Source organism: Plutella xylostella, chromosome 5, assembly GCF_932276165.1.
Source record: "Plutella xylostella chromosome 5, ilPluXylo3.1, whole genome shotgun sequence".
Taxonomy (NCBI): Eukaryota; Metazoa; Arthropoda; class Insecta; order Lepidoptera; family Plutellidae; genus Plutella; species Plutella xylostella.
In genome coordinates, this window is record NC_063985.1 from 12,884,425 (window position 1) to 12,898,373 (window position 13,949).

Genomic DNA, 13,949 nt, shown 5'->3' on the forward strand with positions numbered 1-13,949 from the left:
TAGATAACAGTTTACTTATGACTTGTATTTGAAAAAAAGTTTTATTTACTAATTATGAAATACAAATTAGTGATACGAAATGGATACAATGAAAATATAAAAAGATTTTTGTTAGTTGTAGGTACATTCTTAGGTGAATTTGTTATACTTAACTTTATCATGAATAGATAACCAATAAAGAAACCACGTGGATACAAAGGTATGTAGGTACAATGTTAGTCTCACAGATATCAAAAATTTAAATTTAATCTGTTATTGAATTCGTCGAAAGTCGTATAAGTATTTTCCACTGTAGGTACCGTTGTTATAAGTTACTGTGAAGACGAAAAGTTACCAATGGAATTTTTATGCTGCGAAATAAGGAACTTGAAAGAAAGTGTAAACTTTGTAAGAAATGTTGTAATGCGAAACAAACTCATTGTTGCATAATATTAAAACATATTCGTACCAAGTTTTCCGGCACCGAATATATTTCACAACTTATCCAGATGTGGGTACCGTTTGCACCAATAAACGTATTTTTGTAATAAAGCAAAAAAGCTATTGAACGGCTGAAAGAGTTTTCATAAAATATTGATACTAAAGATACCCTGGATCTAGTCACTTTTCAAACAATAACAAATATGTTACAAGCCGCTATCAATCATAATTAAACAGCTGTTTAATGTTTCTCACAATATATTTAATTATAGGTCGCGTACTGTTAAATTTATTATAATCAGAGATGAATAATTCGTTTTATGACTATTCAGCCTATGTATAAGTATACCATTTGAGATTGTCCGATTTTATGCCTGAATAAAAATTACAAATTGAACAACAAACAATCGAACAAAAATTTGCATTTCAATAGTCACTGATAAAACACATTAAAGTTATAACAACTTCCTCTTTCAGAGTTATAATATAATAATATATTCTGCTGACGGTACGAGCCTCGGTGTTGCCAGTGTGTGTGTGTGTATGTGTGAATATTTGTACAGTTTCCTCGAAATACTTACCCGCTCCTGTACTTTGAATCTGTACCTGCGAGTTTCAAAGGAGCGCGTGGAACTGTGTGAGCACAATATACAAATTAAGCGAAAGTTTTATTTGGAGTTGTATTTAATAGAAGATAAGAATGCCTGAAATGTTAAACTGAACAATGATAATGAGCGATAAAGGTGAAAACTTGGGTACACCTTCTAAAGCATTAGAGGTAGCTATCTATTAAATTTCCAATAAGTTGTCGGATGCACTCGACTCGGTGCTTAAGGAATAGTTCAATAACTGTACGCAACTCCGCACTCACTGGCAGAGTGTAGTTCACTCGCAGCGCTAGAGCCGGCTCCACTGAACGAGTTCCGTCACAAAGACCTGCCTCGTCTAGAACTAGATGCTAGATAACTTTGACGAGACTCAGACTATGAAATTCCCCTCTGTTTCTGAGAAGCGATCGTATATTTAAACACTTATTGGTATTCGGATTTTACTCGGTGTAAAATACTTTATTTATTCCGCCAGCGAGTAAATACAAATAAAAACCGTTTCGTTTAAAACAGCCAACTGAATGCTATCAAATTTAAACTTCAGTTAGCAGTTTTCAGCCGCCCAGGCACAGTTTACGCGGCCGACTACACCAGCCGCGGTATGACCTAGGGCAGAGGTTATACCGGGAGTAGGTACCACGCGGCAGGTAGCGGGTACTTGACCATTATTTTATTAGTCGGTTTAATCAGCAGCGCTGTGTGCGGTTCATAAACCCTGTTTAAAGTGGTCGGCTATTACGGTGCAGTCGTAAAGGCTGGCAGTAAAGCACAAAGGCTCGCGGTTACTCATAAACAAACTCTTTTATTTTCGCTGAGCCGCGCCACAGACTCGCACGCGCTGTAATCTGCGCTCGGGTTGCGAAAACTACGTTTGGTTTTTTTAATATCGCCGTTTTACGTGCCGACCCGCGTAAAGTGACGCGGCATGAGGGTAGGGCTGCTTGTAACTTACGCCTGCCATGAACTGGATAAGTTTTATAGAGTGCGTACGAAATGTAAACAAGAACTTTACTTACACTCTGGTGTAAACTAATGAAATATTAAAGCAGGCGCAACTAAAATAAACACACGTGCGTGGTGAACCCGGAATGGCGCCGCGCCGGGACGGATCCGGGCCGCCATTCATCACGGGGCGACGCGTGATCTCTGCCACGACTGTCAGTGTCGGGCGAGGAGCGAGGCAGATGCTTGCCGTGCCGCGCGCGCCAGGTGACGACACGAGAAGAATGGAACTTGCGTTCTCGGTTTTATCTTTCAGCCCTCTGAATGAATTGGCTTTCAATTCTTATTGTTATAGACTGTGATGTGCATCTGTACGTTACAGACATGCATTTACATAGGTATATAGACAAGGTATAGACTTAAACCTCAACTCTTGGCCCGGTACTCAACAACACCTGATTACCTAAGGTTAGGTATTCTAATTTTTATGCCCTAACCTGTATAGGTATGTATTTCGAAAACCGGATGTGACTTCTTTATCACGTTACCGTTCATTTGGTGAATCGGTTAAAAAGTAAGTAGATTCATCGCATCCAGCTGGGAATCAGCTGAATTTTTCAAGTGGTCTAACAATATGTATTCCGGCTTTTGCAAATGTTCATATCCTGTGGGAGCGGCGGTTCCGGCGCCGCCGCCGCCGCCGCCGCCGCTCTGTGAGCCGTTACTGAGTCAACATTCGCTTTTCAAATTCCGAACGCTTCGACTCGTCCCGGGAGCCTCTTTACGGTTAACAACGTATTTAAGATTTCGGACCATTGTTGTGCGCTAGTTTGCACAACTGTATGAGTCGGCTTTAAATAGACCTTTTAGTTTGATTTCGGGTTGCGAAAATTACAGATTTGAGGTGCTGAATGTCAGTGGAATTTATAAATTAAAATATTTTCGTAGGTATTTGTATACTTACAGTTAATAATGTAATTTTATATTTGAAAGGCGAGAGGTCATGAAATCCAATTCACGTTTAAATTATAAAACTAAATAGGTAAAATAATTTATGAAATAAAATTTTATTTCTCGCAACTCAACGCAATTTGCGCAAATTTCACCAAAACTGATTGTGGTGTAGTTTTAAATTGTCTTTACGTTAATGATTCGTCTGTTTCGGTGGGTCCTGTTGCGTGGGGCAGAGGGTCGGGTTTTGTTCCACAAAGGCTAACTGCTTGTTTTGTATTCACTCGTATTTGGTCTCAAGTGTTTTCAGCTGTACGTGGTCCGCACACCAACGGCAATGGCCTCCAGAAATAGATAAATTCTTTGTAGCGGCCGCACGCAATCAGTAAGGGTGGGTCTATTAGATTTTCAGACGTGAAATATTTTTTCTTTTGGGTTCCTTGTTTTAACGATCAATCTTCGTCATTTGTATCCTGTTTATATCTTAGTATACAGTAGTTTGAAATCCAAATGAACTAAGTTGTTTACAATGCCTTTTTTTAGATATACCTACCTAGTAGATAGAAGTTAGTTTAATTGGAGACTCGCAAAAATAATTACTGCTTGTTATAAACTTTGTTAGAAAGTTTAATGGTAAGAGCAGCTTTTGCGAATCATAAAGTTACTTTAGAATGCGGGATTGCACATTTTATCATAACATTTTTACGCAACATCTTGAAAACTATGGATCACTAAAAGAATTGTCTGCGTCTGTCCTGAAATCTGTAGATCTAAATGTTTGAACAAAAACCAGACGTTTGCAGCCGAGCGAACTGGATGATCGACTTGGAGATAAAACTCCGAATTGGAGAGGTCTCGGAGAATAGACTTTTCTTTTTAAATTGTCCAAGTTTGGTGAAAGAACACTCATTTCCGGAGCTGACGTCAAACGGCCTAGGCCCTGTTATATCTGTGTAGGTCTTCATTGTCTTCGTTTGTTTTCTGAATAAACTGTGATCAACTGAGGTTCATGCAGTGTCTTGACTCGTGAGGCGTGCCACTATGCGTTACTTGACATTATTACTTATTTTATTTTATTCGGTAACTATACGAATACTCAGCCAATAATCTGCATTTTCTCAACACGGAGGTGTTACTCTTATTACTGTACTAGCTCTACAAACTCTACATATCCCCGCGTACCTCTCTACACATGGAACACTGTACATTTCACCAGCAGTAGACCTCGACAATACGGTGGAAGGTTCCCCGATGCTCAGTTCACATAAATCTCTCTCGCAAGTTGTTCACAAGTGGGTATCGACGGCGGCGACGTTGGGGCTCTGGGAGGTTACTCTATACTGACGAAAACTAAGTTTATAAGCGCTGCTGCGTGAGCCACGACTCTATTTCTTAGAATTAAACGTGCCCATTGCATAACAGCTCTTGTTAGTTCGTTTTTCGTCAGTATAGAGTGACCCCCTGGTCCACTGTGAGGGCCCCGCACTCGTAGTGTTTTGTTTATAGCGACCAGTGCAAAGTTCTATTCCGTTGGGAGGTGGTCATAAATATACATATTTATTCAGTTTGAATGTGTATTGGTTGCTTTCTATGAGGATGGTTTGTAGAATATTTTTAAAGGAAATATACAAACTTAATTGAAAATCAAATCATTTATTTCAGACGAAAAGTCCATAAAATAATAAATCCATCAAGCACAATAAGATTTTAACAAAATTTAAACAAAAGCTAAACTCTTATAGTGCCGTTCTTATAATAATAAAGGCAATATGGTGCAATCTATGACTTTAGTACCAATGCAGCTATCCCGACTGTTGTCCGACTGTGTGTCCATTATGTATGTACCTACATTTGTACATAGTAACTCTAATTGCCTCAGCCTACTTAAAACAATTTGAATGTGTAGTGCTGAATCTCAGCTATTTAGGGTAGAGTAACGAGTAAAAGTCACAATAAACAATTGTTAATGGTGGTTCACCCCATGCCGTGACCCGGAGAATAATTATTAATATTGCATGTAAAGCACGAAAATCTCGTTTAGAGTTCATTGAACCCGCTCGCTACGGTGTTTTGTACACACAGTTGTAGAAACCTTCGATGGCGAGGCCAAACAAGGAAATACTTTTATTTTAAAACAGATGACCATACGAGTAGGCTTTTAGATTAGTAAGAAAAATGATCATCAACAGCTAGTAAAACAGTGCACTCAACAAATCAGTCTAAAACAACTTATACTTAAACATTTTTTAATAGTCCAGAGTAAAGGTCTTCTTCAGAGCAGTTGAGGGTTACCTTGGCTTGTTCGTGGTCACTTTTTGACAGGAAATAAATAAAAGTTACGCGCTCATTAGTCGTAAGTTAATTGGCATTGTTACAACTTCTTTTTTAAGACGATTAAAATTCACACGTACCTAGTAGCCATACATACCTAGTAGGGTGTTTCATTTTTTTTAACTTTCTATTTTCGTTTGACTTTGCCTGAATTCTTGATCCCACTTATGTACAAGGTTCATATACAAAAATAAAATCGATCAATATTTAGAGGTTGCACAACATTAACATTGTTTACTCATATAAGTGATATTCTTACAGTGGAGGTTAATCATTGCTAAGTGGCTATCTTTGCAGATGAAGGTAGAAAAGTGCTGCAGGTAACTTAGTAAACTCCTAAATATATTTAAAATTGAAAATGAGTAGTAAACGGGGACTTTGGTTGCTTGATAAGGTGCCCTACGGGGAGTTTTTAGGAGCCCGACTTCCGTCCAAAGAGCAAGTGCTGTTAGTTTTTATAAACCACCACAAAGAAGAGAAAGAAACCCTTTCAAGTGATTGTAAGTCTACTAGCATTAAGTTCCAAGAAGTATGGAAGAAGGCTAATAAGACAAAGGAAAATATTCGGTCCAATATACAAAAACCATTTAAGGAATATCAAAGTTTGAGAAAAGAGAAGTCTAGAAACTCGGATACGGCAAATATGAAACGACAAAAATGGAAAGGTGATCTTGACAAACTATTTGACATTGCCAGCCAAAATGCGATGTGAATGAGCGGTGTATTACAAACCGATAAAGACTTTCTCATATTACAGAGAGAAGATCGCATGAAATCGTCAATGAGTGGTGTAGACAAAACGTTTTCGTCAAAAATTGCACAAATGGTCAAGAAACAAGAAAAAAATAATACTTTTAAAGAAAAACACTATAAAGAGATCGCAGAAAGCACCTCTGTAGTGAACTTAGAACGAAATCCTTCCTCGTCATCATCAAGTGACGAAGGCGCTGAATTCATACCACCGAGTGGTAGCGCCCCACCGGCAAAAATTCCACGCCTAATTGGTAAGGTAAGGTGTCTTGATCAGACATTCACAGCTACATGGGATAGGGAACAGCTTTCTAACCGACAAGCTAGTACTTCGTTTATCGCAACTGCTAAAAGCCTTGGTCATGATGTTTCAGATATTTATATATCGTCGTCTACCGTTAACCGAGCTCGGGTAAAAAAAAAGAAAAATCGTTGTTCGACAATCCTCCACCATTAGTTTTACACTGGGACAGTAAATTGTTGCCGTCAGTGGCCTCTAGTAAAATTATGGAAGACAGAGTTGCTATTTTAGTAACAGGTAAACATTTTGAGCATTTACTTGGCATCCCAGTAGCTGCGAAAGGCGCCGGTGAGCAAATGGCTAAAGTTGTGACTCAGGAGGTGGATCGATTTGATTTGCGCCGCCATATCATCGGTATTTGTTTTGATACAACTGCATCTAACACAGGACTCATTCAAGTAGCATGTACTAGAATTGAAAATCAGTTTCAACCTCGTTTCAACGAATATTGTTGTGGTTGGCGTGCCGTCATCACACGCACGAATTAATTTTGAAAGGAGTGTTTGATGAGTGCTGTCCTGTACCTTCATTCCGTGGCTGGCATTGCTGGCATTGCTTTAATAAAGAAATTTATTGATTCGGTCAGATTCGGTCAAAGACGAACAACAAAAACAATATTTGTTGAGAGTCGTCGAGCATCACAGAAAATGTGTCACTAAGCGAACGAAAGGTGAAGTTGCAGCTAATGTAGTAAATTAATTAACTACCTAAATTATTTTCTTACTTAGTAACTGTATTTAATATATCATGAACTTAATTAACTTTTTGTTTTCAGTCAATATTTATTAAAATCCATTTTATTATAGCATTTTCCAATAAAGTTTAATTTATGCCTTTTTTACTTTACACATTCATCTTGTGCAACCTGTAAACATTGTCTTATCTTGTTGAAATTCGGCACATGTATTCTTAAGATTAGAGAGACTCGAAAAGTGACCAAAGTCGGAAAAAAATACAACTTTTTTTTTACCTCTTACGAAGTGAAACACCCTAATACCTAGGTACTTACTTAGGTTTTGAAATAGGGTCAAGTGGTAGCTCACGGCTGGAGGGAGTAGTTACGAAGTCGTATGAATGAGGGAGCGTGGAACAGCGGCGGAACTCACAAACATGATATAAGTTCTCAAAACTGTAATCTCTTTGAAACATACCTTTCTCACTTTTATCTATTCGTTTGTATCCATCAACTCAAGTTGGTTTTTGTTACGAAAAGTTTTATTGATCAAAATACTTGAATTCACATCGCTAACCTAAAATAAAAATACTATAAATAAGAAAAAAGGTCGTAAAGCTTAATAAAGCGGCATACTAACATAAATAGATAACCCGTTTTCAAAACATCTGACACATAAATTAAGTAATTATGTAAGAATCTGCGGGGGGGGGGGACGTCTCCGGACGTGTCTTAGCGTTAATGATCCACTTTGCCTCCTGTTCCTCCCTGTTCTACATCACATAGTGGGGGCTCGAGCCTCCCGAGTGACGTATTCACTGGAGATGCTTGTTTATCCTGTCCGGCGCTCCCTGGGCAGTCTGCGATTGATGAGATTCTGACTGGCTTATAATGTCACCGTGTGGTCACCATGATGACTAACCCTTGTGCAGTTTAAGGGTGTTTTCCACAAGACATGTGTTATGCTAATACTATAGATGCAATTGATTTCCACCAATCTTATTCATTGGCGCACATAGCATGGTACTGATGGAAACGGAACTTTTATATCTTCGCAGCATAGCTGCATAGCACATCTCTGAAAGAAAGACAGCCTGAGTATTTGTAAGTTTTTTACTAATATGCAAAAATTTAGGTTTTATCACACTAAAGTAGTTTTACTGGTTTATGTAACGGATATGTCTTAGCGATGAGGCAGCCATGGGAATTGTACCTATTAATTTAAGTTCATCTTACAAGCTTGATGACCACTGCTTAACTTGTAGGGGCAAAACGTGGTTCGGGGGTTATCATTAGGAACCTACTAGCTTTTTTGACCAAAAAAACGCTTATTGAAAGATGTTATGATTTTTTCCATATTGACCTAGCCTAGAGCCCGGAATAGCCTTAATAAATCGCTGTTCTCTATTAAGCAACTCGGAAAGTTTTTCTGAAACCTATTAGATACGTATGTTTAAACACTATATTTATGATTACCCAATAAAAATCGTCGTATAAGTGGCGAGTGGGCACACGACGGTGGTGAACAACGGCCATGTTTTATGGCTTCCAGATTTATGTCGCGGCGGCTCAGCTCCAGGCATCACTGCCTGAGTTATGACGACGCTGTATTGCCTGAGTGCTCGCTTTACCTTCTCCTAAACTGTGTTTAGGTACTTAATACGAGTATTTGTTACATAACTTCACTTACACGCTAATCGAAGTTTGTTTTTTGTTGAATTCGAACAAGAGCATAACTTTTCAACCCTGCACACCAATAAAGTAAACGAATGATAATAACGCTCTACATGGCAATAAAAAAAGACAACATACCACATCTGAAATCTGTATCCAACAGGTAGGTACCTATTACAGGAAAAAAGTGATATAAAAACATTTACTATGCACCTACCTATATACCTACCTATAAAATACTTTAAACCGTGACTATAGGTAAGGCCCCGCGCCCCTAGCGGCGCGCACTCGAACTAGCGGCCTCCGGAATTTCATTACAGAGTTAGCCCCGTCCAGTCGACCAGAACTAATTACTTCCACTCTCTACCACTAGATATTTATTTTACGAACGATCCCCGTAATTATGTTCGATCGAGTGTTTTGTAAAAATACTGACGCTGAAAAATGGAGCGATGCCTCGAATAGCGCCTGGTCCCGGCGCCAGTAACTCCATCTAGTGTCAAGTTAATGACTTTGGTATTAGTGTTTGCAGTTTTCATGAGTTATTTGTTGGTGGTTATTTTTTTCAGATTACTCCTTATTCCAGTTTTATAATTTCTATGTCGCCTTTCTATTTTAGCGAGTAATTTCTAAGTCATGTCGCTAGTTTTTGTCAATGAACATAGTTTTCAGGCATCGTGTCACCGGTCGCCGTTCGTCCATGTCTGTAGCTTTCAGTCGCAGTCTCATTGAATTATTGGCGCAATTGCCGCCGCCGCCGCCGTGACGCGGCAGGAAGCAGCGGACTGCTGCGATAAATCCAATATGAATTTATTTATGTAGCCGATGGATGAAAATTCGAAATATTTTTCAGTGGAACCTTGGCAATTCTCACAGTTATTCTCATATTTTTTGCTCTACCACCGTTTTGTTTTGATTGAAAATGAGTTATTTTTGAAATTGAAACAGCGTTTCAGTGGACCGATGTTTATTACTTTAAACTTAAAGACCGTGAAAGCTTCGCGGGCGGGGCGGAGCGGAGTAAATTTTTCCAATAAATCTTATCTTCCCATTCTCCTTTCGATATCAGCTTTGCACGTTTTATTCATGGACTTGAATAAATTTCGGAGGAAAAACAACACTTTAATTAAATTGCTTTACTATTTACTCAGACAGTATAATTTTACCGGTATCAGCATGAATGTTTTACTTAGGTATCCTATCTACCTACTTGCATTCAAGTTATGTGAGACTCTTTGAATTTAATGCAATAAAATGATAAGATGATAATAAGACGAAGGAACATCTCCGCTCAGCTTCGTTGTTTGTGTAAAGTGGAGTGTGGCCCCACGGTCGAGTTTCACGTGAACCATAAATCGCAAATCCGTGCACAATAAAGCCAGGGAGTCTCGATGTCTCGGCTGCAACAATAACCTCGTTCAATGCGATAACCTGTATTTGTTCGCCACTCTGTTGCAATTTCGAACGTTTATTTTTCTCTTACGATAATATCTGGAATGTCTTTTGTTTTTTTACTTTTTAATTTTCGAGTTTGTGATTTTAAAGCTTTCGATTTTCTATTTTGGATAACCGCACGCTCAAGTGTCATATTTATGCTGTAGGAAATTATCACTTGAGATCCTTACTTTTTACTTTAAATCAACTTCCTTGTCCACAGATCGCCCCGCGTCGCGACGCGAGTGTGCCGCGTGTGTGTGTGCCGTGAGTGTGTGTGTAGTGTGATGGCGCGCGCCATCTAGCGGCCGCGTGCCCCCCCGGCCCCCGGCCCCCGGCCCCCGCCCCGGCGCCATGCTGCGCCGCCTCGCGCTCCGGGTGTGCCTGCTGGCGCTTGCGCATGTCGTGCCTACAGGTATGTGCACTTTATCTATTCTATTTCATTAATAATAATGCTTACATTATCATTACCATCTCCTATGGTGACCTCAGTTGGTGTTAGTACGTCAACAAAATCAGAGCTAATTCCTTTGGCGAATAATGGACGCACAGGTCACTAATGACGCGCGTATTATTATTACTGTCTTATGAAATACATACAAATACCTTTTAAGATTCAGCCCAGCAGGCTGCGCCTCCTCCCAATGTGCACAATCTTTAAAAGCTCAATATTTTTTCAAGGTAACACTCATATAAACCACTAAAACCTTCGAAATGCATTTCCAATAACAACCGTCCCGCTAGAATGTTGAACGTCTGGAACTCGAAGCTGATCCGTATCAGACTGCGCAATAACTCAGGCGGTCTAGATTCTACATGTGTCTGGCTCTTTAAAGCCCAGTCTAGAAAAAGGAATAAAGTTGCCGCTGCAGACTGCGCCGCCGCGCCGGCCGCACGTGACTTTGATTACCGAGTACAGTCAGCGACAGGTACTGCTGGAGTACTAGCAGTTCAGAGTACATTAAGTAGAACTCCATCAAATAGCAGCACTGTAGGCATATTGATTTTGGTCTAACCAATAGGACAGTGGCTTCTTAAAATGGCTAAGCTCTAATATTTTATGAAAGGAATAGTGAACGACGAGGGCTTTTCTGCTTATTAATTTTTCTATGATGTTTTTGTATGGAACCTTTATGGACCTTAGAAATATACCTGTGAAGAACGGAGGACCAATACCATAGAATAATAAGTACAGTACTAGTACTCGTTATTCTATGCCAATACATAATATATTTTTTATAATTTTACTGCTTCTATGCCCAACTGTAACTGTAAGTAGGTATTGCTCCCATTCAAGTCCATATATTATATCACACATCGACACACAAACACTTAGGTAACTTCATAAGCGTCGTTCCCCGCAGAGTAAACACTACCCACTTGTTCCGAACTCTCTAGAAGTTCCCGGAAGCGCCAACTCCCCACCGGCCATCCTTCAATCCTTTTTCCATGTTAACAGCATAACAATATGTCTATTTAAGTTGGATCCCCGGGGCAGCGGAATGGGCCTTGTGAGCTCCCATTGGTGGGGTAAATTGTACCCATATTCACGGTAGTTTAGTCACAGCACAGCGCACTTGATGGAAAGAGTAGCTGGTTGTTGAAAGCTGAAAGGATCCCACCAAAAATAATAAGTTTAGGTCGAATAGTCCTAGGCCTACCTGCAATAATGATACGTAGTTGTAATGAATAAAATCCGTGTGTAGTTGATGACATGTTCTAAGTAAATGAGAATACTCGCTTTGTCTCTGTTGTGTTGTAAGAGAGTGCCGTCACTGCTAACTATGCGTCCTGTGCTGTAGTCCCGCGACTTCGGGGGTCGAAGTTCGATCCGGCCGATGTTTGAACAACTTTTTACGATTAGATAAATTTTATTCAATTTATTCATACAAGGGATCCTTTTTCGCTTGTTTCACTGAGCGCTCCTCGATTTCAATAAGGATTTCAAGAGATAAAATAAAAGTTTATGGTTCGAAACCGTTTTTTGCTTTGTCTTCATTTTGTCATGGGGTCAGCGCTAAGTCGGTCACTCGGAAAACTTATTCTAGTTGGCTGTGTGCAAGCACTACAATATTAGAACGTCCATTAACGAGGTCAGCTCTCTTATCTTTGTTGTTAGTATTTATCATCCTTCCTTACCAACTCATTTGTGAAAATGTATACAAGTTTAAATACTTCTTTATGGAAATACTACATAGTATTTAATAGAACATGGTAAAATCGATATTAATATAGTCCCGCCGCCGCCGCCGCCGGGCTGGCTCCGAGGGACACTTACTAAGAAACTTTGCTTTTCAGCCACCGACTGTGAAAACTGTTCCGCTGAAACTGCGCCACTGCACATTATTATTCTGGAGAATCTGGAATGATTTACTTCATCTCAGAAGTGCAATCTCACCGTCTCGGTAATCAAAAATAGAATCATTCGTACGCTGCTGGGCGGAATACACCGTGACAATAGGTACGAGTACATAAGTTTAAGCTTCCTTGAATTCAATGGATTGCGCAATAAACATGTTCCTCGAATTTTCATTGAAATTGGTTAACCTTTACTAAGTATTGGACTAGTTTCCCGCTGGCTCACTGAGCTGTGCTAGCTAAAAGGCAGAGTTGACTGGATCTAGGGGCGCTAATAGATTGCTTAATCCTGATCCTCATTTCCCAGCTCCAATAAGGTCTTGTCGTTGTATCGAGCGCCTCGCCCGGGGGTTGTTGCGACGAAAAACTGAGAAAAGTTTGTTAGTTTCAAGTTAGTTTCCGCATTTGTATTTGGAAGTGTGCGGAGTGTCGGCAGCTGCAGTGCTGCCAACTGTCGCGCAGGGCTGCCAACTGCCCCATGTGCAATGTGCAGATTTGCACAACTTCACGGAAAAACTACAGCTACACTGTCAGCTTCTCAAGACAACGCTTAGTTTGTTATCTAAGTGTAAGCGCGACTTTCTGTTTGAAATAAAAATGCCAGAGCAAGTTCCACTTCGACTGCTGAAATTCAAGTTTGTGTTTGTTGCGCAGCCAGGCGGCGCGGCAGTGCTGAGTTCGTTTAAAGTATAAGGGCCATATCTCCAGTGGCCGTTCAATGTTAATCTAAGATTACAAGAACCTACTTACACACCTGAATATAGGGAAATATAATTTATTTTAAAATGTCCAAAAAGACATACCTGACTCCTACTTTACGGATATCTTCTTTATCCTTTCTTTTTTCTGCTTTTGTAGTGAGACATATTTAATTGATCATTTCCCTAGAAGACAAATTCACTTACTCCATAATTCTTTGGATAGTGTATTCACCGTCTTCGGAATGTGATTCAGCGCCTCGCGCCGTCTCCGCGGTGGCGCGGTGGCGCGACGCATATTGCATTCTGGTATGCGAGGTTGCACTTCACTTATGTACTTGCTATTTGTATACAAAATAATATAATATATAATGTTGCTGCAACACCTCCCTACTGAGAGTGCCACTTGACTATTTTAAAATATTGAAGTATATGTCTACACGTACATACGTCTATATGTAACTACAACAATACTAATTTAATATTTTGTAGGTAGGTACATAATAACTTAAATTTCAGTAATACATAAAAAGAAAGAAGAAAGAATAGACCTTTATTTCACACACACAGAACAAAAACAACACACTAAAAGTAAAAAAAAAAAACTGAACGTAGAAACTCAGCTACCAATGTAAACAACACCCACCCCTATATTTATATCAAATAAATCTTTCACTTCTAAAGCTGAGCTGAAAGAGATCTTTCCCAGCGATAAGTCCGGCGGTTTTTCATTGTTCTAGGTAATGCCATTATACGAGCCACCCACCGCTTCAACATAACTACAACATTTACTGAAATTCAGGTACGCA

At 39.6% G+C, this 13,949-nt stretch overlaps 1 protein-coding gene across 7 annotated transcripts in view; it reads left to right on the top strand.

Moving 5' to 3' along the window:
* The window catches only part of LOC105381835 (zwei Ig domain protein zig-8), a 247,608-nt gene that overhangs the window by 14,862 nt on the left and 218,797 nt on the right, over positions 1 to 13,949 (top strand). For all 7 annotated transcript variants that reach the window (XM_048633322.1, XM_048633319.1, XM_048633320.1 and 4 more), the window contains exon 2: positions 10,308 to 10,499. In XM_048633322.1, the coding sequence (XP_048489279.1) occupies positions 10,439 to 10,499 (61 nt within the window). In that variant the 5' untranslated portion in view covers positions 10,308 to 10,438. The remainder of the gene's footprint in view (positions 1 to 10,307; positions 10,500 to 13,949) is intronic.